This window comes from Globicephala melas, chromosome 8 (genome assembly GCF_963455315.2).
Source record: "Globicephala melas chromosome 8, mGloMel1.2, whole genome shotgun sequence".
NCBI lineage: Eukaryota > Metazoa > Chordata > Mammalia > Artiodactyla > Delphinidae > Globicephala > Globicephala melas.
The window spans coordinates 99245840-99271936 of record NC_083321.1 but is presented as its reverse complement, the minus strand read 5'-3'; the positions used below and the strand labels follow the sequence as shown (position 1 = coordinate 99271936).

The window sequence follows — 26097 nt, the reverse complement described above, 5'->3', positions numbered from 1 at the left end:
AACGGCTACACCAAACAGGTTCAGACCCAGGAGAGTGCGCTTGGCCGCTACCAGCCCCGGAATCAGGCAAAAAGAGGTAAACAGAGTTGTAAAACCCTCCGGTAACGCCAGGCAGTCAGGGGCAGGGGTCTCGTGGCAGAAATGAAGACAGCAACAAACAGAAGAGGGCAGGAGGTAGACGACTACAAAGGAAAGGGGACAGGGGATAGAAGGAAGAAGCTGTGCTGGGTTATGGAGCTGAAACACTGAGGAAGAGCACAGCTACCAGCAGCTAACTCAGCCCTTAATTATACCACACAGGGTGCCCAGACGTACATTCATTTCGTTCTTACAGGTCAGGGAGGTGGGCATTATCCATCTGAGAAGACTGACTACCCATGCTGGTTGGCCTGGGACAATCCCGGCAGACACCCGCAGTCCCAGAACGTATGATGGACAGCTCTGGGGTCAGTAACACCCAAAAGACATTAGGCCTGAAAGAAGGCAGATTAAGGGTGGAAAATAAAATGGGATAATGAGCTGATATCACCAGGAAGAGAGCTGCCTGTGTCCAAAGGACTAGAGGGAAGGAGAAAGTTGAATACAGAGGAGCCAGGGAAGCAGCTGAGGTCACTTGAAGCTACACGGGAGGAGTACGTGGATATCAGCAAGGGCTCCAGGGGTGCTATCCAGACTTCAGCAGTGGGGAATGTCTATCTTTCCATTCCAGACAGAGAGAAGCCAACGCATAAGACGCATTAGCGCTCATTTTACATGCCCCTCTGGAGAAGGTGTGTTTGTGCCCCTCAGGGGACCATGCTTGTCTGTGGCTGGAACCCTCAGAGAGGCATAAAGAATACGCCCTCGTGGTGGTATGGCTCTTACTCATGCTGTGCCAGTGAGTGGCTGGGAGCAGGGCCAGTCCTGAGACAGTCTTTGCCTTGTCCTAGTGGCTTCCTGTGAATTCAGGGGCCAGGATGGCAGCAGGGACAGTCCTACCAATGTTCCTCACTTGCTCCTGTGTGTGACCTGACAGTATCCTCGCTTCCTGCTGCTTGGGGGAGTGACAAAGAAGGATACTTCTTTCACTCAGCTACACAAGCTCTCTGCCCTCGACTCACCTTCCTGTTATCTGGCCCCCTTCACATGCTACCTCCTCGTACCTGGCAGGGTGTGGACAGTAGTATCTGAAGGCAATAAGGAGGGAAGGGATGAGCGACTGAATCACACACTAAAGAAAGAGAGCCTTAGTTCTTATTGTGGGTAGCCCTATAATTGGTCAAAAATGCTTACTATGCCTTAGTATCAGACACCTGAAAACAGGAGCCGGCAGATAATGACCTTTTTGCCCATCAAATACCAGTTCCTATTGCTAGCAGGTTTCATTGACCATCCATGGGACTTTTTTCGGTAGTCAGTTATCCGTTTAGGTCCTTCTAGATATAGCAACGAGTGTCCTCCCTGGTTTTTTCAAAGGGACCCAGGGACCTGAATTCTTGAGAAAGTCTGTGAGAACAAGCGCCACGAGGACAAGCCATTAGGCAGCAGAACCCTCACGTTTCCTGCACACACACGATCATCATTCTTTGAACACATCTCCGTTCTCCCACTTCTGTCTCACTGAACAGAGAATAGCACGATTTTTTCTGTGATAGAGTCAGAACCCAGACCCTTGATTAGTGGGGTAGGAGTTGAGATATTAGGAGAAATTGGGATTACTCAACCTTTTAAAGGTTCAATTTCATATTAGGCCTGTTGGTTGAGATGCCAAGTGTAGTGAAAAGAACATGGGTTTTGAGGCAGAGCCAGCTCTGGCTCTCCTACTTCTCCAAACCTCAGTTCTCTCATCTGTAAAATGTGGATAATAACATTGATCTTGCAAGGTGGCTGTAAGAATTTAAAATTATGCATATAAAAAGTGTCTGGCCATATTAAATAGGTTTGGTAAGTGGAGCAATTGTTATATGTGCATGAGCAAACATACAGCTTGAGGATTAGATATTGACTACAACTGATGGAAACAGATGGCCCTTAAAAATGAGAACAAAATATAGGCGCCGAAGGATCAGAGTCCTTAAAAAGTATCAATGGGTGTAACAGAATAGATCTGACCTGCAAAGTCTTTAATATCCTGTGTGTGTGTGTGTGTGTGTGTATGTGTGTGAATGTATATGTATGCGGGTGTCTGTGTGTGTGTATATAACTTCACTCACTGAGTTATTGTAAACATTATGATAATACATGTGGAATAATTTGGGCTTGACAAGGATGGATGTATGGGTTAAGTAAAGTGTCATAAAAATGAAGGAAGCTATTATTATCTCAAATATATCAGATGCTGAACTCTTGCTAAGAAGAATTGCTTTTAAACTTCTTCCAGCCAACACAATCAAAAGATAAATAAGCAAGGTGCCCATGTATCCAAAAAGATTTTGTTTCTCAATAAAAGACAATTTTTCGGAAGGGCTTGGCAAAGAAAGCCCCAGCATTGATACGACTGGTCAAAAGGAGGGGCTTCAGTCTATGCAAGACTGGACTGATGGCTCATAATGGCCTGAAGAATGGGCTTTGGGGACCACTATCAGCCAAACAAGGGGACAGTCCTGCTCTCAAACAGTCAACCGGGGTGGCAGCAGGTATGTATATGGACAACCTGAAAGGAGGCAGTCCTTGGGAAGGGAGGAGCAGATTGGGCAAGTGGTTAAACTATTATGGTCTCCCAAAGTTGCTTTGTTCAGGGGGAGAAATAAAAAGGAATATAAGGTAACGATAAAAGGCAGACTCAGGTAGTCTGTTCACACAAGCTGAGGACAAGTTTTGGTTGCTCTAGTATCTGAAAGTAACAATTCATTAATATATTCATTTAATCAACACTGTTGGAGTGCCAACTATGTGCCAGGCAGGATGAGACAGGCACAGCCCCTAATCTCAAAGGAGTCACAGTTGAATGGGACAGACATGTATAGGGATGTAATTCCACCTCAAAGAGCCCTAGAGGAACAGGTTGACTCAAACAAGAAGCAGGTTAAAGAGGTATGTTCATCCTCCTAAGGAGGCCCTGAGAAAGGATCAGATGACCCTGGAAGAGGCTTGAGATGCTCCACAGTAGGTAATATGAGAAGCAGATGTGAAGCACAGCTGGGCGCGTGCCAAGTAGAGAAGAAGAGAAAGGTAGGACCAACAGAGCGCATGGACACAGGCATGTGCAAAACAGCAGAGCATGAAAAAGCGTGGTCTATTTAAGAGATGGTGCATAAAAAATTCTGTGTAGCTGAAGAGCACACATGCGCAGTGAGGAGTTGCTGAAGATATGACCGTTTTTACTTGTGGTGAAATAGCAAACAGCCTTCAAAGCCAATGTTAAGGGGTTGGGATTTTGTCCTTCGGACAGTTGGGAGTTATGAAAAGGAGGTTTTCAAGAAGGGTTGAGACACAATCAGATTTATGTTCTTAGAGGAAAAATGGCCATTTAAAAGCCCTTGCCGACCTCTGATTCTGGATCAAGATGGAATAGACTCACTTCTCCCTATTCTTCTTGCTAAGTGCTAAAACCCTGGGCATTGTATGTACAGCAACATAAGAAAATTCTGAGAAAGTGGAGAGAAGAAGGAAGATTAGCTAGGAAACTCGAGATCTGAGGAAAGACACAGTAGTGGTTTGTCTGGGTTGCTTTTTATTTCATTTATCCTGGGCTGGGCTCTGGAGAAGCCAGCACCCAGTCCAGAAACATCAACAGCACAGACAAAAAAGGAAAGGAAAAAACACCAAGAAAAGCTAGCCAGCTAAGTAAAGGATCAAGAAAGGGGCAGCCCCTCCGCCCAAACACTACAGAGAGCACAGCAGCCCGCCCCACTTCTATCAGCAGAGGCAAAGTGGAGGCCTCAACTTCCATTTGCACCTGGCTGGAATGAGGCGTCCTCCCAGCCCCGCCATCAGGACATCAGGGTGGTGTCAGGGAACTCCGAGTTCTGGGAAGCCAGGACTTTCGCCACCTTCCAGTGGTGATGAGCACGCCCCCACCCCACCCCCATGATGTCAGCAGAGATCATATGGGGAGCAGTAAGGAGGGCCCCTCCCCCTCTCACGCAGGGTGGTGTCAGTGGAGGCACAGTAGGGACCCTGATCTCCCACTCTCCAAGCTGTAGCAAGATGCCCTTCTCCACCCCCCCACGGGTATCAACTGAGGCCAAGTAGGAAACCTGAATTTCTACCACCCACCTGGAAGAGAGGATTAAAAACATGATCCAACATGCTGTCACTTTCTTAAAAAACTAAACATACATTCACCATACAGCCCACTAGTTGCCTTCCATAAATGAAAATTTCTGTCCATACAAACCTGTATACAAATGTCTGTAGTGGCCTCATCTATAATAGCAAAAACCTAGAAACAACGAAAATGTCCCTCAACAGGTGAATAGTTATGGTACACCCAATACTACTCAGCAAATAAAAGAATTATTACTACACACAATTTGGATGGATCTCAATGGCATTGTGCTGAGTGAAAAAAAATCTGTCTCAAAAGGCCACGTACTGTATGATTCCATTTCCTTGAAATGACAAAATTATAGAGATGGCAAGGAGCTTAATGGTGGCCAGGGGTTAGGGATGTGGGGACAGGGAGGGGTGCGAGTGTCACTTTCGAGGAGTAACACGAGGGAGGTCTTTGCGGTGATGGAATAGTTTTGTATCTTGATCATGGTGGTGTTTATATGAATCAACACATGTGGAAATGGCACACATAGAGCCATACATACATTCTGTACCAATGCCAACTTTCTGCTTTTGATATTGTGCTATAGCTATAGGAGAAACTGGGTAAAGTTTCCTCCCTGAATTATTTTTGCAACTTCCTGTATATATATCATTGTTTTTAAAAAAGTTTTTTAAAAAGTGGAAAAAAAAAAGGAGCTCTTTGTCAACTTTTTAGTTCTTCCTAGTAGTTCTCAGTTTGCTAATTCTAGAAACAGGGGATGGTACAAATTTACCTTTTAATATAAATCTTTTCTTTTCGGAATATGCTGTGGAGTGGCAAGGTCAGCTGTCCATGCTAATTCAAGTTAACATCTAACTTGCCTTCATGAGTACAGGTTTCAGCATTATTCCCTTGATTCCAAGTTATTCCATCTCTGCTTTTATCTAACACCTTCTTCTGTACCACTTTATGGCTAGGAGATAATACTCCTCCCCATTCCAAAGACTAGAAAATTTAAGCTTATAGAAGAAAACAGGCATGTTCTGAATCACATAATGGTGGTGGCGGAAAGATAAGATACCAGCTCTCCCCAGGGCCACTCCATAAGATCAGATTCCTTCTCAGCCCCTGGGGTGACTGTGGACATGCCTCCCTGCCTTTCACTGCTGCTCTCTTGTATCTACAGTTGGGAGCACAGTTTTACTGCACCATTGTAAAGCAAGAGGAATGAAACAGGGAGAACAGGTTGGACAAAGGAAAATTGGAAAGTGGATTTAGAAATGAGAAGCATGTGACTTCAAAGAACTGTGATGCTTTTCACAGACAAGAATGGGAAGGTCTTTTATAGGGAGAAGTTTACTAGTCAGATTAAAGAAGTTCTGGATAAACAAACTAGTGCCGCACTATATAAACTGGAGATGTTCTTGCTACCCTTCGGTGTCCATGGCAGCAAAGGCAGGCCCCAGATCTGGAAAAACTCTCTTATATCTCCTTTGGCCCAACAATACCTTCACCCTATAATTTCTCCACAAAACTCTTTTGCGCTGGTCTCAGATCCCTGGCTTAGTGTGCTGTTGGCATTCCTTGTAAAATATGTGAAGGACAGGCAGGCTGCAAGATACAGGAACTGAGCTCGAGACTGATATTCCTGGGAGAGAGACCTAAACCTAGTCCTAACCCTAACTTAGATCCAAGTCTTCCCTTCTTCTGAATTCAAGATCATCTAAATGCTCACTGTATGCTTCTAGTAATTTCTATTGACTGAGCCCTATTTCTAAACCTTTCCCCCCCACCCCTACTCATGAATTTGTACAGGTTCTTTCCAGCTTATAATGACAGAGTTTCAGCCAGAGAGAGGGGCATATGCCCAGGCATCTCTAGGGGAAAAAAAAGCAAAACAGAAAATTCATCAGTTTCTTTCAAACTCCTTGTGTGACTTTGTCAAGTCCTTCAAGTCTTATAAAGTCCTCGTCTATTTATTGCACGGTAGCAGGTTTAAGACATACACACACAAGCCTCAAAATTAACAAATACAATCAGGTTGAAAACAGATGAACTATGAATAAACATTCGGTCTGGTTAATTAACAAATATTTAAAAAATCAAATCTGAAATTCCTTATAAAAGCTTCCAGTAAAGCAAACTTAAGAAGACCTGGATCCTAAATTAACACTCTTGCTGCACCTATATGAATAATTAGACCCAATCTAATGAGACCAGCCTTAGGTTGTGATCAAGAATAGCCTTTCTTGGAGACTATTTTGGATCAAAACAAAGGAAGCTGTAGAAAACATTTTATGCTTCGGTGGAAAATTACACATTGGCTAGAGGACTCCCCTCCGGGTTATCTGATTTTAGCTGATAGTTGATCTAATTTACAATTCTGCAAATTTTAAATAACTATAGAAGAAAATCAGTTTTGTCTCCATTTGAACTTTCACAACGTTCCTTTATTCATATAAATATGAGTATTTTTTTTTCTTTTGCCTTTTCTTGGAACCAGTTATAACAGCTGCTTATTTTCCTTAGGGGTTTAAGTCTAACACATGCTCACTTTAATATCAACATGTTCATTTTAATATCTGTATGAAAGTCATGAGTTTACTTTTTTCTGAAAACTGTCTTTTAATGTATATAAACAATTATCATGTAAGGCAGAAAAAATATGTACTGCATACAAGTAGGATACTATGGCTGGGCAGGAGGAAGAATTCCTTCTGATTGAGAGAAATCAGATAGCTTTTCATAGAGCGGGTGGCAGTAATCCTTTGCCTTAAGGGTGAGTAAAATTTTAAGACTGAGAACTGGAAGGACAATTTCAGGCAAACAAAAGGCCTATTAATCCTAAGGGGCTCTCCTGACCCAAATGTTATTAGCCTGCACCCAGCACCCTACAGTCCCAAGAAGAGGCCAGACTCAGTCCTGTGATATTCACACAGGAGCAATACCCAGTTTGGAACCAGTCCCAGGGAATCTCCCTGTATATCTGACCTGGCAAGGCTTACAGTCCCAACGCTAGCTGATGAAGGACTCCTGGCAAGCACAGAAGCACGAGGTATGATGAAACTGGGATAACTGGCTCATCAGTTCAAAACAGGGTGTCTTGAAATGAGCATCACAGCCTATTTCCTCTATGTCAGATAGAACTATACCACAGCCTAGACGAATTCCCTACCCTGTGCCGCCTGGCAGGCCGGGTGTAGGGTTGTATGGATCTAAGTGCATCTTACTCCTGGAGTCAAATTAAGTTTCATTAATGGCTATTAATCCAAACATTTCCATTTTGCCAGTGGTGAAGAGGAAGAGGTAGGTATGGAGTTCAGAAAATGTAATACAAAGAAAACACATATTTAGTAGAGCATTAACTAAGTCTCCAGCTATCACTGTTTATCTGTGCCTGATGACATTCCTTCATGAATGGATTTTCCAGCGTAAGCCACTGTGTGTAAGTCTATACCTACTGTAGACTGACTTACTACAGACACTACAGTATAAGCCACTTACACTATATTAGTCTCCTAGACTAATAACAAACACCTCCACAGTTTTCAGAAACCCATGCCTAGCCAAACTTCCGATTGTGTTGGCTCAAGCTCCAATCCCGTTCTACTTCAAACTCTCTTTTCCCTTGATCCTCCATTGTTAATTTCAGTCTCAGCCTGTTTTTTTTTTGTTTTTTTTTCGGTTCGTGGGCTTCTCACTGTTGTGGCCTCTCCCATTGCGCAGCACAGGCTCCAGATGCGCAGGCTCAGGGGCCATGGCTCACGGGCCCAGCTGCTCCGCGGCACGTGGGATTCTCCTGGACCGGGGCGCGAACCTGTGTGCCCTGCATCGGCAGGCGGACTCTCAACCACTGCGCCACCAAGGAAGCCCCCAGCCTGTTTCTTGCCTTATGTCTATGTGGTTCCCCCTCCCACTCCCAGCTCTGTTTCCGGGTTTTTGGTTTTTGTTGTTGTTTGTTTTTGTTGTTTGTTTTTTACAGAGCAGGGGTCACAGGGAGAAAGGCCCTCATCTACCATCCCTGAGCCAAGTCACTAGTAAGGGAAGAACAAGGAGTTACCTTATGTGGAAAAAGGCTCCTGAGGCTGAACCCTAAAAGACCGAGCTGTATGACAGTCAGTCAGGTTTCATGCGTAGGATATAATGTCCCAATAGTGACAGGAAAAGATGTATTGCTCAGCTCTGTAGCAATTGCTTTGAACTCCTTAGAGAAAACACAGAGTCCCCCTGGGAAAACAGGGTAAGACATGTTCCTCCTGTAGCTGAACCTGTCAGGTGAGGGTACCTACAGTTTTAAGCCAGGAAGGACTTGAAGATAGGCATCATTTCACCCTCTGGATGAGCAATAAAGGAGACGTGCTAATCTACAATTTAAACAACACACCCATCCATTTGGCAACTAGGCAAAGTCTCTTTCCTTGATTCTCCACCTTAAAAAAAAAAAAATCTGGCTTTAGTGGTAAGAAGGCTCAGAGTAGGATGGAACAATGAACAAAATCAAATACCCAAATGCAAATCAAATGTAAATGTCATCATGACCTAGGGACTTAGAAAACCTTTTCTCTTAGGCATTAATACGAAAGGGCAAATGCAATGTTTGAACTATCTCATCGAATTCTCACAACAACTCTATGAAGTAGGTACTATTATTATTCCCATTTTGCAGATGATGAAACTGAGGCACAAACTAACACAGCATTGTAAAGCAATTATACTCCAGTAAAGATGTTAAAAAAAAAAAAAGAAAAAGAAACTGAGACACAGAGAATTCAAGTAACTTGCTTAAGCTCACACAGCTGATTTGTGGTACAATCAGAATTTAACCTGTGACTGTGACCTTAACCACTGCACAAACTATCCCACAGCAGTAGGGCCTTTGAAGACAGAGCAAGAAAGAGCTTTGACAGCAAAAAACAATGTTTTAATCTCTAGAAGATTCTATTCAGAGGGAAGATAGAAATCTAAATGACTTTTCCCATCCCTAACTTAAACCACATAAATATTCACCCCAAGATTTCAAAGCTTCTTTTACTAAATTACCATTTTGGTTTTTTGTAATTTCTACCCTGTTTTCCATGGTCTTTCATCCCTGAACTTCTCAAATTTTATATGCCTGGTATTCACCAGATAATAAAACCAGGAGACTAGGTGCCCAGTCTTTCTTATAGAAAGACCACAGAATGCTGCAGCCTCTAGGTTCTAATCACCACCTGATAATAACTATCATGTCAGAAGTCCCACAGCTAAGGGATATTACTTTCCTACCTAAACCCCCTATTATTGGGAGAGGGGGAAGGGAAGGAGAAAGGAAGGGAAGGACAGTCATAATGCTAACAAGTTTATTTCAGGCCCAAGGTGTTTTTTTTTTTTTAAGTAAATTGCTTAAAAAAAAAATTCAAACATACACAAAAGCAGAGTGAATAGCATAATGAAACCCCAATATACCTGTCACTGAGATTCACTATTATTAAACTTTCGCTACACTTGCTTCATCTACCTCTCTTGTCTCATTTTGTTGAATTATTTTAAAGTAAATCTCAAACATAATTTTATTTCAACCCTGTGTACTTCAGTATCCATCCCTGTATAGATATTTTCTTATATAACTATAATGCCATTGTTATACCTAACACAATGAACAGCTCAGACTCTGTTCAAAATTGCTTCAAACACACATTTTTCGGACTGTTTTTTTAATTTTTCATATCAGGATCCAAACAAGGTCCATACATTATATTTGAGGTTTGTAATCTCTTTAAATCTGTCTAAATCTAGAGCCACCTCCCCATTTTTAAAATTCAAGCCATTAACTTGTTGAAGGAAGTTTTGTTTTCCTACAGAATGACCTATCCTCTGGATTTCTGCTTTCTCATGGTATAATTTGTTTCCCTCTCTCTCCTTCCTATAAATGGAATCCTCATGGCTTTTCTCTTTACGTATTGTTTTCATCTAAACTAGAAAACACAGAAAATGATTTGAGAGGCTATTTTCTCAATTCTCCCAAGGATGGTACACAGCTAGTGCCGTTCTAAGTGTGTAACTGAATTGAACTTGGGTCTTACTTGCCCGCCGCGCAGCAGAGCCAACTTACTAACATTGCGTTGTGATGAAGGAAATTCCAGCGTTTATTTGTAGGGTGCAAAGCAAGGAGTATGGCGTGGCTCGTGCTCAAAAGACCTGAATTCCCTGATGGCTTTCAGGGAAGGGTTTTCAAGGCAACATCAGGGGTGGAGGTTGCAGGGTGTGTGATCAGCTCATGGGCTTTCTTCTGATTGGTGTGTAAGGTAAAAGGGTGATGTTTCAGGAATCTTTATCATCAACCTTCTGGTTCCAACCAGTCTGGGGTCTACGTGCTCGTGTTCAGCATTTAGTCCCCATGGATGGGAGGGCGGTCTTAGCTCCTGCAGAACAACTCAAAAACATGTGTCAGGTTGTAACGTGTATCCACAATGAGGAACTCGGACTCCGTTTTGTTGCTGAACTATTGTTTCTTGACTGCTTTTCCTTTGTTCCTGCCTTCCCTCACTTCCCTAATTAGCAACTTCTTGAGTCTGCTCATTGGAACTCAGGGAAGCCTTAGGAGACTAAAGCCTTTTTCCGCAAACGAGAAATGGGGGACACAGAGGGACTTTTGTACCTGGCAGAACCCCACAGGGTGCTGCTTACTTTCAATCCCCTCTTTTCTTTGATACTCCTCAAGTGTGAGGGGACCAGGGGCAGGACCAGAAAGGAAATCAAGTTTTAGATAAAGAGGTTAATCACAAACTCGGCAGGGGAACTCGGTTTTAGGGGCACTTGGTTTCAAGTGAACCGGAGAGAAGTTAATTTATTATACACAGTGGATTCCGTATAATGATTTCCGTAGGTGTTTTGAGGCAGGGGGAGGAACCTAAGACAAGAATTGAGTAAAACGTTTACCAAGGGTGATCTCATCTTGGGGCCTGGAAGGGATGATGACTCGTGCAGTAAGTACAACACCAAACTGTCTTAATCGAAAGGAATTGACTTGACTTCTCTTTGGCTCACCCCTCTAATAGTGGTCAGTAATACTGGGAGCAAGACCAGACATGGACCATTCATTTCTACCTTAAGAGACCTTTAAAAACCAAAGTCAGCATATTCAAAGTCTTTTGCTCAGTGGAAGGGGCCTAGCATGCCAGGAGAACATCTGCTTTTATCTCTCTCTATAATATATCCAATCTGCCAAGTCTTCTTTTCGGAGAAGCATGGGAAAATGCCCAAGATGGGACACAAAAGCAAACTATGCTCACTACACTTAAAGTGAAACTAAAGGAATAGTTTGCTTCCAAAACCAGCATCTAAGGAAGCAAACAGAAGAGTAATACCTGCTACCTATCAGATCTTAAATTGTTGGAAGATGTGAAAGCAGCAGTTTCTAGCCTCTGCACCCAGTGGGTAGTCAATAAAGTTACTGATAATCTCATTCCTGCCCATCATAAAAGGGCTAAAAGATAAGGGTAAGTAATATTGGACAGTTACCAGTAATACACTGGAACAATGCCAGGGAGAAGCCACAGAGTTCATTAGAGCAAGCCGTTTTAGGTAGAACTGCCTAGGAAAATACATCACGTGCCAGCTTTGTGACTGTTACTGCACAAAAACTAGTACATGAATATTCTCCGCCACTACCGTAATCCTGGTATTGCCTCTATCACATGTATATTCCGTCTTTCGGCATGAATTCTGTTAAGTTGATAAAGTTGCCTCTGGGGAATAGAACAGCTGAGCTCTTCTGGGATCGTGGCCCTCTTGCTGGACACATGCCCATACTTTCCTATATCCTCCTGCCCTGCTCTCCTATTCCATTGTGACCTACTGAACTCGCATCTACTCTGACAAGATCAGGGTTGGAATCAGAGTTGAAGAGGATGAACGGGTCTGACACTACCGCATCATCTACAAGTCAAATGTACCACGAGTCCACAACTCAGCATGAAGAGCGAATGAAATGGAAAACTGGTGAGGTCAAAGGTATAAAACATAATTAATACAGTCATAGAACATTAGAGCCACAGGGGAGATTGAAGGTCCCTTAGTATAACTCTCTTTACAGAAAGAGAAAACTGTAGCCCAGAGAAATTGTCTCAAATCACAGTCACAGTTAAAGAATGAAAAACAAAGTAAAGTGATGTCTAAGGACATTTAAAGATAGAAAACATTAGGTAAAACTACTAATCATGTAGAAGCATTTGGAATTTTAAAAATTCAAATCTGCATATCTATTTAACAAGTATTTTCTGAGAGCTTGTTACATGTCAGATAGAGCACTGAACAAAAACAGACAAAAATCCCTGTGCTCATGGAGTATACAATCTAGTGGGGAAAGAAAATAAAACATTAAGTAAAATATATAGTATGCCATACAGCTGTAAGTATCATGAAGAAAAATAATGCAGGGGAAGGGGAGACAGAGCACCTAAGCATGGGGGTGGGTAGGAGGGTCATATTTTAAAACAGCGTGGTCAGGGAAGGTCCTCTTAATTCTGATACACTTGAATGAAGGCTTGACGGAGGTAATAAAGTGAGCCAAACATTATCTGAGAGACAAGTGTCTCCAGGCAGAGAGCTAATGAAAAAGAAGAGTCCCTGGAACATCCATCGAAATACAAGGTCAACGAGGTCCAGCAGAACAAGCAAGGAGGAAAGTAGTGGGAGATAAAGTCTCAGAAGTAACTGGGACCAGATTTTACAGGGCCTCGTATGACACTGTAAGGACTCCGGCTTTTTCTGAATGAAATGAATAGCCAAAGGAGACTTTGAGCAGAGGAGTGACATGATCTCACTTTTTTGAAAGGACTGCTAAGTGGTCCTAAGTGCTAAGAACTTAGGTGGTGCTAAGAACAGTCTATAGTGGGCAAATAGAGAAACAGAACCAACCAGGAGGCTACTGCAGTAACTCGGGTGAGACATGATGGTGACTTAGAACAGGGTTGTAGTAGGGCAGACATGGAAAAAATAGCTGTATTTTAAATATATATTCAAGGTAGAGCCAACAAGGATTGGATGTGGGCTGTATAAGAAAGACAAGAGTGAAGGTTGCCTCCATGCTTTTTTGGCCAGAACAACTAGAAGGATGGTGTTGTCATTTGCTGAGAATGGAGAAGACTGCAGGAAGAAACAGATGTTTTTATAGTTTGGGATGTGTGTATGTGTGTGTGAGAGAGAGAATGTGTGTGTGTGCAGAGGGTGGAAATCAGAAGGTTTGGTTTTAGATGTGTTAAATTTGGCTGCTGTATTGAGAAAGTACACAGGTGCAAGAAGAGATTACTTAGGAACTCTTAAAATAATCTATGAGAGAGATGATGGTGGTTTGGACCAGGCATCTTGCAGTAGAAGTAATGTGAACTGGAAATATATTTTGCAGGTAGAGTTGCCATGATTTGCTGATGAACTGATGAAAGATGAAAGAGAGAGAAAGAGGAAAGTCAATGATTTCTTCAAGGTTCTTGGCCTCAGTAACTAGACAAATGGAATTACTATTAACTGATATGGGGGAGACAATAGGAAGAGCAAATTGAGGGAAACCAATGATGTGGAAATGTCAAGTAGGCAGTTAGGGTTAAAAGTTTGCATTTTCAGGGAGAGGTCTGCACCAGATATATAAATGTGGGAGTTATCAGTATATAGGTAATATTTCGAGCCACAAGACTAAAACAGATCACCAAAAGAGAAAGTGTAGATACAAAAGAAGTCCAGGGACTGAGCCCTGGGACACTCTCAAAAGCTTTGGGGTTGTGGGAGCCATGTGTAAGGTACCTCAAAAAAACAGAGTGATCAATTGTGTTTAATTCTGATGACAGGTCCAGATAAAGTCTGAGAATGACCATTGGATTTAGCAATGTGGATGACATTGATGGCTTTGAAAAGAGCACTTTCATTGGAGAGGTAAAGGCAAATAGTCTTACTAGAATGTATTCAAGAGTGAACGTGATAAGAACAGGAACAGGAAGTATAGACACGCAAGGAGTTTTATAAAGAGAAGCAGAGAAGGTTGGTGGTACATGAAGGAGAATGTGGGGTAAAGAAAGGCAGCAGGTGGCTTTCTTTTTCTTTCTCTCTCTCTCTCCTTTCTTTTTTTCTTGGTTAGTTTTCAAGATGGGAGAAATTACAGCAAGTTTATATACAGATAGGAACACTCTAGTAGTCAAGGAAAAATTATGATGCAGAAGAGAAGGGGAAGAAATGCAGAGGCAATGTCCTTTAGTAGGTAGAAGGGAACAGGATCCAGCCAGTAGTCAGAGTAGGCCTAAGACAGGAGAGCAAACAGCTCATCCATATTAACAGGAATCAACACACACAGGTAGGTAGGTAGATATGACGGTGGGAGCTCAGGGAAGTTCCCTTTGACTGCTTGTTTTTTCAGTGATACAGAAAGCATCGTCACCAACTGAGAGTAAGTGTGAGGGAAAACCTACAGGAACTTTGAAGAGAGTAAAAAAAAGAAACGGTTATCTAGGAAAGTGTTCATTCTTAATCAATTGTTTTTCACTTGAAATGTCTGTCACCTACGTTATTTGAAATAGTGGGCCCAATTTTAATCCTGTCCCTCACCGCCTTGCCCTGAAATCAAAATCTATCTCATTTAGGCTCAATCTTATCTTCAGGCCTCTTCTTCCTTATTAGTCCCTGCTAATTTAGAAAACTTGTAGAATTTGTCCTCCCAACCATGACTTCAGAAACGTGTAAATTCAGGCAAAGTCTTAGAGTCCAGGCTCCTTTCCAAAGCACATTCATCCAATTCAAACAGGATTCATTGCCCTATCATCACTAAGGGTCATGAGACCCAGGCTTCCTCCTTGGTAGCTGCTAGTTATCCCAGTATTCTCTAACCCCACAAAAATAAACCTTTAGATACTGTCTACACATAACCAAACTACAATACAAAAGCATACTCATTCTCAGGTGAGATTTATATTCATAGACTTAACCTAGAGGAAGAAGACTTGAAATTTCCCTGGTCCTGTGTAAGACCTAATCCCATCACCATTCTACCATTAACTTGATGTCAGACAAGTCGATTCACCTATATCAGATAACCAAACTAAAAAAGTAGAACAAAACCAGCAGAAAAAACAAAAAAACAATCAAAACACGTTAGACGAGACCAAAGAAACAAATAAAAACCAATACAACTTATCCTAGGAGTGAAAAACTTTAACATCTGAAAATCAATTAATATAATACATCTTATTAATAGAAAAAATGACAAAAATACATGATAATCTGAATAGATGCAAAAAAAGCATTTGACAAAACCCAACAACTTTTCATGATAAAAACACTCAACAAACTAGTAATAGAAGGGAACTTCCTTAAACTAATAAAGCCTATCCAAGAAAAATGCACAGCTAACATCCCACATAATAGTGAAAGACTAAATGCTTTCCCCCTAAGATTAGGAACAGGACACAAATGTCATCATTCCTATTCAACATTGTACTGGATGTTCTATCCAGGGCAATTAGGCAAGAAAAAGAAATCAAAGGCATCTAGATTGGAAAAGAAGTAAAACTGTCTCTATTTCCAAATGAGAAAATCTTATAGACGAAAAATCCTAAAGAATGCCCTAAAAAACTATTAGGTATAAAAAATTAATTCAGGAAGGTTACAAGATACAAGATTGATATACAAAAATCAATTGTATTTCTATACACTTGTGATGAACAATCTGAAAATAAAATTAAGGAGATAATCCATTTAAAATAGCATCAAAAAGAATAAAATACTTTGGAATAAATTTAACAAAAAAGTACACATTTTGTGCTCTGAAAATTACAAAACATTGTTGAAAGAAATTAAAGACTTAAATGAGTGGAAAGACATCCCATGTTCATGGATCAGATGGCAATAGCTCCCAAATTGACCTATAGATTCAACACAATCCTTATCAAAATCTCAGCTAGCTTTTTTGCAGGAAGGTGATCTTAAAATTTGTATAAAAAATGCAAGGGACTCAGTATAGCAAAACAATCTTGAAAAAGAAGAACAAAGTTGGAGAACTCATGCCTCTCGATTTCATAACTTACTACAAAACCACAATAATCAAGACAGAATGTACTGGTTTAAGGATAAACATATAGATTAATGGAATAGAACTGAGAGTTCAGAAATAAACCCTAACATTAATGGTCCAACGATTTTTTTTTTTCTTTTTTTCTTTTTTGGCTGCATCGGGTCTTAGTTGCGGCACACAGGATCTTTGTTGTGGCATGTGGGATCTTTTGTTGCGGCGTGAGGGCTTCTCTCTAGTTGTGGCGTGTGGTTTTTCTCTCTCTAGTTGTGGTATGCGGGCTCCAGAGCAAGTGGGCTCTGTAGTTTGTGGCACGCGGGCTCTCTAGTTGAAGGGTGTGAGCTCAGTAGTTGCGGTTTGCAGGCTTAGCTGCCCTGAGGCATGTGGGATCTTAGTTCCCCGATAAGGGATCAAACCTGTGTCCCCTGCATTGGAAGCCGGATTCTTTACCACTGGACCACCAGGGAAGTCCCAATGGTCCATTGATTTGTAACACCAGTGTCACATCAATTCAGTGGGGCAAATAATAGTTTTTAGAACAAATGACGCTGGGACAACTAGATATCCTCATGCAAAAGAATGAGGTTAGACCCCTATCTAACACTATATACAAATATTAACTCAAAATAGATCATAGACCTTGGTGTAAGAGCTAAAACTATAAAACTCTTAGAACAACACACAGGAGTAAATCTTTATGACCTTGGATTAAGTAATGGCTAAAGCAACAAAAGAAAAAGTAGATGAATTGGACTTCCTCAAAATTAAAAACTTTTGTCCTGCAAAGTAAACCATCAAGAAAGTGAAAAGACAATCTCCAGAACAACAGGAAATATTTGCAAATCATAAGTCTAATAATGGACCTTATGGAGAATATATTAACAACTCTCATAACTCAATAATCAAAAGATAAATAACACAATTACAAAATGGCAAAGGATCTTAAAAGACAGCTCTCCAAATAGGATATACCAGGGGCTAATAAGCACATGAAAAGATGCTCAACATCATTAGCCATCAGGAAAATGCAAATCAAATCCACAAGATACCACTTCATACCCAGTAGGATGACCATAATTAAAGAGACAGATAAGGACAAGGGATGGAGGTTGTGAAGACATCTGAACCCTTATACACAGCTGGTGGGAATGTAAAATGGTGCAGCCACTCTGTAAAACAGTTTTCAGTTCCTCAAAATGTTCAACGTACAGCTACCATATGACCCAGCAAATCCCCTCCTAGGTATATACCCAAGAGAAATGAAAACGTCTGTCCACAGAAAAACTTGTAAACAAATGTTCATAGCAGCCTTATTCATAATAGCTAATTAGTAGAAACAGCCCAAATGTTCATCAATTGATAAATGGGTAAATAAAATGCAGTACATCCACAGAGTAGAATATTATTCAGCAATAAAAGCAATGAAGTACTGATACACACTACAACATGCACAAATCTGAAAAACATTATACTAAATTAAAGACTCCAGTCACAAAAGACTATATATTATATGATTCCATTCATATGAAAAGTCCAAAATAGACAAATCTGTAGAGATAGAAAGGGGGCTGGTGATTGCCAGGGGAGTGGGAAACAACTGCTAATGGGTATGGGATTTTTCTTTTCTATATTTAAAAAAAAGTTTAGGACTTCCCTGGTGGTGCAGTGGTTGAGAGTCCACCTGCCGATGCAGGGCACACGGGTTCGTGCCCCGGTCCGGGAGGATCCCACATGCCGTGGAGCGGCTGGGCCTGTGAGCCATGGCTGCTGAGCCTGCGCATCCGGAGCCTGTGCTCTGCAACGGGAGAGACCACAACAGTGAGAGGCCCGCGTACAGCAAAAAAAAAAAAAAAAGTTTAATTGTGGTAAAAAAAAAAAAACCCACACATAATCTAAAATTTACCATTGTAACCATTTTTAAGCATACTGTTTAGTAGTGTTAAGTATATGCACATTGTTGTGAAACAGACCTCTAGAACTTTTTCATCTTGCAAAACTGAAACTCTACTCATTAATCAACTTCCCATTTCCCCCTCCTCCCAGACCCTGGTAACCATCACTCCACTTTGTCTCCATGAATTTGACTACTCCAGGTTCCTCATATGAGTGGAATCACACAGTATTTGTCTTTTTGTTTCTGGCTTACTTCACTTACCATCATGTCCTTAAGGCTAATCCATGCTATAGTACGTGACAGGATTTCTTACCTTTTTAGGGCTGCATAGTATTCCACTGTACGTATATACCACATTTTGGTTATTCATTCATCTGCTGTTGGAAACTCAGGTTGCTTCCACCTCTTGGCTATTGTGAATAATGCCATTATGAACATGGGTGTGCAGATATCTGTTGAAGGTCCTGCTTTCAATTATTTTGGTTTGTTGGATCACAGGGGCATCTCTTTAGAGTGACAAAAGTGTTCTAAAATTTGTTAGTGGTGACAGTTGTACAAGCCTAGAATATACTAAAAACCACTGAATTGTACATTTCAAGTGGGTGAATCAAATGGTCTATGAATTATATCTCAATGAAGCTGTTAAAAAATACAACTCAGAAAGGCTAAATCAAGGATATAGTTACATAAGGATTTTGACTGAACTGAATAATTAATCTGGTTAAATAACCAGTCAATCTTGTCACATGGGTAATTCTGACTCTTATTTGCAATGACCTGGCTAGATATTTAGGTGTTTTTTGAGACATAACCTAAGTGCTTTTTTAACACTGACCATTAGAAGACATAGGAAAAAGAAAATGTCAGTACCTATCTTTAATTCACAATATTAAACCTTTTCATATTTTGTGTCAAGAAACACTGTGAAGAAATAACAAATTCATACTAACTATAGCAATTTTTATTTCATCTGCTCTGTAGGTATGGCATTCACCAGATTTTTTTAAAGATAGGGAAATAAGGTAGAACTTTATTCACTTTGACTTCAGATTCACTTTTTGAAATGTCACTCACAATTATTTCACATAAAAGATGCCCAAAAGACAGAGTTTATTTGCCTTTATCTTTTTTGCAATAAAAATTATAAAATTAAGAAGTCCTGGGCTTCCCTGGTGGCGCAGTGGTTGAGAGTCCGCCTGCCGACGCAGGGGACGCGGGTTCGTGCCCCGGTCCGGGAAGATCCCACATGCCACGGAGTGGCTGGGCCCGTGAGCCGTGGCCGCTGAGCCTGTGCGTCCGGAGCCTGTGCTCCGCATGGGGAGAGGCCACAACAGTGAGAGGCCCGTGTACTGCATAAACAAAAAAAAAAAAAAAAAAAAATTAAGAAGTCCTATGTCCATTGTCACCAAATGGGGAAAGAGGGAATAAATTAAAAAACAGGAGAGAAAAATTTTTGAGAAAAGAAAACATACATCAAATTCAGATTGTTCTCATCTCTAATTGTTATATACAACTAGAAAAGTTAACAGCAAAACAGATGGCCACTGAGGCTCAGAAACTCATTTCATCATCTTCTCTTTTGCTTCATCCAGACATTTTCAATTTTGTCAAGACTCAAAGTACAGATATAGAAAGACAATAAATGAGATAATCTCAAAGATTTCTAATAATCTCTTCTGATCAGAGCGGAGCAAAGTGAGAGAAACCTTACCAGTTTGACTGATCATTTTTAAAGCAACGTGGTCCATGTGGTTTACAGCAAAGAGACAAGTTTGGAAGCCAACTTTCAACCTTGGTGCCAAGCACAGAGTGAAACAATGGTCATGATCTAATTACAGTGATAGCTGTTATTATGTGGAACAGTCTTTCTTTTCAGATTACACATCTTATAAACTTTAACAGCTTTTTGTAAATAATCTCTCAGGGTTGACTTTAAATGAAGGTTGAAATACTAAGTTGATTTCAGATTCTTATTACAGATTTTTCAAAGTCCGTCTGTGTGCAGAAGCAAAATTATGAATGGCGACTCGAAGAGTTGAGTTCCCTTCAGGGATATCACAGGAATTGATGACTGAATATAGTGCCCGGGTATATGCTGCAAATAAAGATTTGAACAGTGGTGAATGAAGTCAGATTCTAAACAATTCTCCCAACCTTTTTCTATTAGTACTGTTTCTCTGCCCAGTCTCATAGGAATTAACTTTAACCCATTCACTGAATAAATATTTATTGAGTACTTACCACATGCCAAGTACTCTGTGATTACAGAAAAGATAAGGGAGAGGATGGACACAAAAATTAAATTGCAGTGTAATATTTCCAGACCAGAGGCATATACAAAATGTCATCACAGAATGAAGTTTGGAATGAAAGAAAAACTAGGAGAGGATGGAAAAGATTTCCAGAAGTGGTAACATTTAAGATGGTCTTGAAAGATTAATAAAAATAAAGGAAAGAAGGCATTCTAGGCAAAGAAATGAGTGTGTGGGGTGCAAAGGTATAAAAAAATGTGGCATGTCCTGGCAGTAGCAAGTTTGATAAGGCTGGAGTGTTGCCCGGAGCCAGAGAGAAAATATGCCAAGTCTGACATGTATTTTGTACTGTAATGGTAAGTCCTACGGGTTTGATGATAGGGGAATGGCATGATCAGATTTGTGTTTTTAAAATATAACTCACAGGACTGATAAGGAACTCTTATCACAGGGCAACAGGAATACAAATACTTGCAGTACTTTCAGTGTGTGTATGAAGCCTATATAATCTCTACAGTATGTAAATCAATATATTTAAGAATGGACAGGAAACAGAAATACTAGTCACAGCAGGAATGACTCATCTTCTCTAGCTGGGATCCCTGATAAAGGTAGAGTTTATATTGGTCCTCATTTCCCTCAGTGATCCTTAGCAGAACTGAAAGTCTAAGGTGGATATCTACACATTATAAATAATATATATATATGTGAAGATAAATAATAAGTCTATGTTAGATAAGGCCTAACTTAGATGGCCGTAAGAGGCAAGCTCTAATATTCTTCATTTACAGGAGGACCTGAAACCCTAGTCTCACTACTGTGGAGTGAGCTAGAAATATTTCCCCAGCATAAATGGAGACAAGAAGATAACAGATCTCAAAGAGAAATATAACTCACTATAATTATTTTTATTGCCTCACAGTTGTTTTGCAAAGGGGGTAGAATAGTCTCTGATATATAGTAAGCCCTTAGTCAATAAATGCTAAATTACTACAATCACTACTTTTACTGTTGTTGTTTTCTTAACTGCCACCAGGCCCCAACCATTCCTTTAAGAGACTTACCTTTGTGGTTTTTATAGAAAATACAATTGTTGGCACAGGTATCAGGATGAGCATCCCAAAAATCAGGACCACAGCAGCATAGTGCAGGTAAAGTAATATTATACAGCTGCATTTTCTCCTGGATCTGGGCTCTTAAAGCTTCTACATATCTATAAAAATACAGTATGACCAGGCAAAGTGAACCACTAGGAAGAGAATGAGTATAAGTCCTTATTTTACTACCAGCTTTAACTGTTAAACTATTTCATATCTCTGTGCCTCAACTCTTCCTCTTGGTCCTGGGAAGCAGCACTAGGAAAAACGTAGTGCGATTCCAGAGAGGTATTAGGCAATCAAGAAATGTGATGAAGTTCTGTACTCCCCAAAGTATGAGAAGACACAGTCAACTCTTCTGTAAGGAAAATGAGAACACTGACTTCCTAACAAGTTTCCTCTAGAGCCAAAATTTCACACAGAACTTTTCAAAGTACCTTTGGTGTTCCTTTTCTTTCTGTTGTTTTTCTCTGGCTCCTTCCTCAAGTTGTAGCTGGGCTAGTATCTCACTCATCTTCTCCCCTGAATATGGCTCTTCATGAAAGTTCATTCTTAATATCCTCTGCTCTTCAGCATAACGTTGCTGCTCTTTCTTTTTCTTAATTCTGAGGGTAAAATCATAACGTGGTTAGGAATTTCATAAAATCATTATTTAGAATTAGCTTCTAGATCCAAATAACTCAAGAAATTCCCAGAAACAGGGGAGTCAGGAAAGCAGTTTAACACCCCTAGAAAAGCCTCAAAAACTCCTGCTGGTTGATTTGAGTTTATCCCGTAGTTCATGTATACACATAGCCTCCTGGATGGAAATGACCAATGGTTACTACTAAAAGAGTTTTCCTTTAAGAATTCTAAAACAAGAACTTTCTCAGGTTAAAACTACAAGTAGACAGGACTTCTGCTTTGGGCTAAAATAGAGTAATAGGGACTGGGCTTGTCCTCCCACCTTAAACAACCAAATAGATAAATAAACAAATCAACCCAGAAATCAACCAGACCAAATACAAAAAAACAATCGTTTTTAAGACACTAGATATTAGACAACAAAAGACAGTGATCCTTGACAGATGGAAAACAAATGAAGTGAGCCCTACAGGTGCCCCAGCTTACTGCCTTGAAAGTTTCGAGGCAGCAGCACAGGGAGTTGAGGTGGAGCCTGGTAGACTCCCTGAGTCCAGGGACACAAAAGCAACTAGAGTTCCTAAGACAGAAAACCAGGGAGAGAGAGCTGCTCAGAGAGAGAACCCTAGAGATCTGCAGAGGGTCTCCTTCTAATACACAGCAGAGCACTGTGCATGTAAGCGAGGAAATGATTTGGGGCCAGGGTCAGGACCATCTGAAAGAATAACAGGGAACAGTGTTCTGTGCTCACACAGAGCACAGAATAGAGAGCCTGTTCCCACCAGTCAAGACTTGAAAAACTCATAATGCACAGGACATTGGGTAAAGTTCTCAGAAAGATTTTACCTCAGTAGTGGGAAATAATGATTAGTCCTAGACTGAGCACTGCTCCAGACACACCCAACATTGTAAAAGCAAAGCCCCAAAGTAACTTAACTGCATCCCAAAACAAAGCTCAGGAAAATTTATGAGAATACAAAGATATCCAGTAACCAACAAGGTAAATTCACAATGTTGGACATCTAATCAAAGATAAGATGCAGGGCTTCCCTGGTGGCGCAGTGGTTGAGAGTCCGCCTGCCGATGCAGGGGACACGGGTTCGTGCCCCGGTCCGGGAAGATCCCACATGCCGCGGAGTGACTGGGCCCATGAGCCATGGCTGCTGAGCCTGCGCGTCCGGAGCCTGGGCTCCGCAATGGGAGAGACCACAACAGTGAGAGGCCCACGTACCGCAAAAAAAAAAAAGATAAGATGCAAAGAGGCAGGAAAATACAACTCATAATGAAGAGAATAATCAATGAATCAAAATCAACTTAGAATGGACAGTTATTAGAATTAGCACAGAAGGACATTAAAACAGATAGTACAACTATATCCTATATGTTCAAAAAGTTTAGACTAAAAAGGCTGAAATCAACTTCTTGAGATGAAAACTACAATTTCTGAGATGAAAAATACATTGGAGAATAAGCTTATATATTAAAGAAATGGAATTAATAATAGGTAACCTTCCAAAACAGAAAGCACTAGGCCCAGATGGGTTCACCAAACAATTAAGGAAGAAATTATACCAAATCTCTTCAATCTCTTTCAGTGGGCAGAAACTGAAAGAATATTTCTTAACTCATTCTATGAGGTCAGCATTACTCTAATACCAAAACCTGACAAAGATATTACAAGAAAACTACAAGAAATATCTCTCATGAACAAGAGGCAGAAATCCTCAAAAATATTAGCAAGTCAAATCCAATGATGTACATATATTACATTCCACAGCCAAGTGGAATTTATGCCAAGAAAGCAAGCCTGGTTCAACATGAAAAAGATCAATTAATGCAATAGATCACGTCAATAAGCTAAATAAGAAAAATCACAAGATCCTATAAATAGATACAGAAAAAGCATTTGACAAAATCCAATACCATATAATCCAGCAATCATACTCCTTGGTATTTACTCAAAGGAATTGAAAACTTACACCCACACAAAACCTGCACATGGTTATTTATTTATTTATTTATTTATTTATGGCTGTGTTGGGTCTTTTTTTTTTTTTTTTTTTTTTTTGCTGTACACGGGCCTCGCACTGTTGTGGCCTCTCCCATTGCGGAGCACAGGCTCCGTACGTGCAGGCTCAGCGGCCATGGCTCACGGGCCCAGCCGCTCCGCGGCATGTGGGATCTTCCCAGACCGGGGCACGAACCCGTGTCCCCTGCATCGGCAGGCGGACTCTCAACCACTGCGCCACCAGGGAAGCCCTGTGTTGGGTCTTTGTTGCTGTGTGCAGGCTGTCTCTACTTGCAGTGAGCAGGGGCTACTCTTCGTTGGCGGTGTGCGGGCTTCTCACTGCCGTGGCTTCTCCTGTTGCAGAGCACGGGCTCTAGGTGCACAGGCTTCAGTAGTTGTGGCACATGGTCTCAGTAGTTGTGGCTTGAGGGCTCTAGAGCTCAGGCTCAGTAGTTGTGGCGCACAGGCTTAGTGGCTCCGCGGCATGTGGGATATTCCCTGGCCAGGGCTCGAACCTGTGTCCCTTGCATTGGCAGGAAGATTCTTAACCACTGCGCCACCAGGGAAGCCCTAAAGTAGCTTTACTTATAATTGCCAAATCTTGGAAGAAACCAAGATGTCCTTCAGTAAGTGAATGGATATATAAACTGTTGTACATCCAGACAATGAAATATTATTCAGTACTGAAAAGAAATGAGCTATCAAGCCATGAAGAGACATTGCACATAAATGCATATTACTAAGTGAAAGAAGCCAATCTCAAAAAGCTACATACTGTATGATTCCAACCATATGACATTCTGGAAATAGTAAAACAATGGAGAAAGTGAAAGATCAGTGGTTGCCAGAAGCTGGGGTTGGAGGGAGGGAAGGAAAGAAGGGTGAAAAGGCAGAGCATAAAGGACTTTTAGAGTAGTAAAACTATTCTGTGTGATACTATAATGATGGATACATGTCATTACACATTTGCCCAAACCCATAAATGTACAACACCAAGAGTGATCCCTAATGTAAACTATAAACTTTGGGCGATAACGATGTGTCAATGTAGGCTTATCACTTGTTAACAAATGTACCACACCGGAGGGGCGGGGGCGGAGGGAGGATGTTGATAATGGGAGAGGCTCTGAATGTCAGGGGACAGGGAGTACATATGGGAAATTGCTCTACCTTCCTCTCAAATTTGCTGTGAATCTAAACTGCTCTACAAAAATAAATTATTTATTAAAAATACACTGGATGGGATTACCAGGAGATTAAATGCTGCAGAACAAAATCTGAAAGCATAATGATATAAATCATCCAAAATAAACCACAGGGGAAAAATCCAAAAAATTAAGAGGAACATAAAAAAGCAGTCAATCCAATTAAAAATGGGTAAAGGACTTGAATAGACATTTCTCCAAAGATGATCTATAAATGACCAACAAACATGAAAAGATGCTCAATATCACTAATCTTTAGGAAAATGCAAACCAAAATCTCAATGAGGTATCACCTCATACCACATTCACAGCAATGTGAATGTTTATTTATTAACACTACTGAACTGTACACTTGAAAATGGTTACAATGGTAAATTTTACATTATGTGTTTTATACCACCAAAAAAAAAGGCATGTCACATAAATATATAAATGAACAAAGGGAGGGGGAAAAAATGAAACAAAGTTGTTTTTAGACATACAAAAACTGAAAGAATTCATCCCTAGTACAGGCATAACCCAGAGATACTGCAGGTTTGGTTCCAGACCACTGTAGGAAAGGGAATATTGCAATAAAGCAAGTCACATGAATTTTTTGGTTTCCCAGTGCATATAAAAGTTCTGTTTAGGGCTTCCCTGGTGGCGCATTGGTTGAGAGTCCGCCTGCCGATGCAGGGGACAAAGGTTCGTGCCCCGGTCCGGGAAGATCCCACATGCTGTGGAGCGGCTGGGCCTGTGAGCCATGGCCACTGAGCCTGCGCGTCCGGAGCCTGTGCTCCGCAATGGGAGAGGCCACAACAGTGAGAGGCCCG

General features: G+C 40.9%; 1 protein-coding gene across 6 annotated transcripts in view; it reads right to left on the bottom strand.

Moving 5' to 3' along the window:
* Positions 1-19081: 19081 nt before the first annotated feature.
* The window catches only part of CCDC15 (coiled-coil domain containing 15), a 62188-nt gene continuing 55172 nt past the window's right edge, over positions 19082-26097 (bottom strand). For 5 of the 6 annotated variants that reach the window (XM_060304236.1, XM_030840306.2, XM_060304237.1 and 2 more), the window contains 3 exons: positions 21889-22056; positions 21419-21567; positions 19494-20197 (listed from right to left, as the gene is read on the bottom strand). In XM_060304236.1, coding sequence (XP_060160219.1) covers positions 20076-20197; positions 21419-21567; positions 21889-22056 — 439 coding nt within the window. In that variant the 3' untranslated portion in view covers positions 19494-20075. Of the gene's footprint in view, positions 19452-19493; positions 20198-21418; positions 21568-21888; positions 22057-26097 lie in introns of those variants that run through there. The other variant, XR_009564980.1, reaches the window with a different exon arrangement.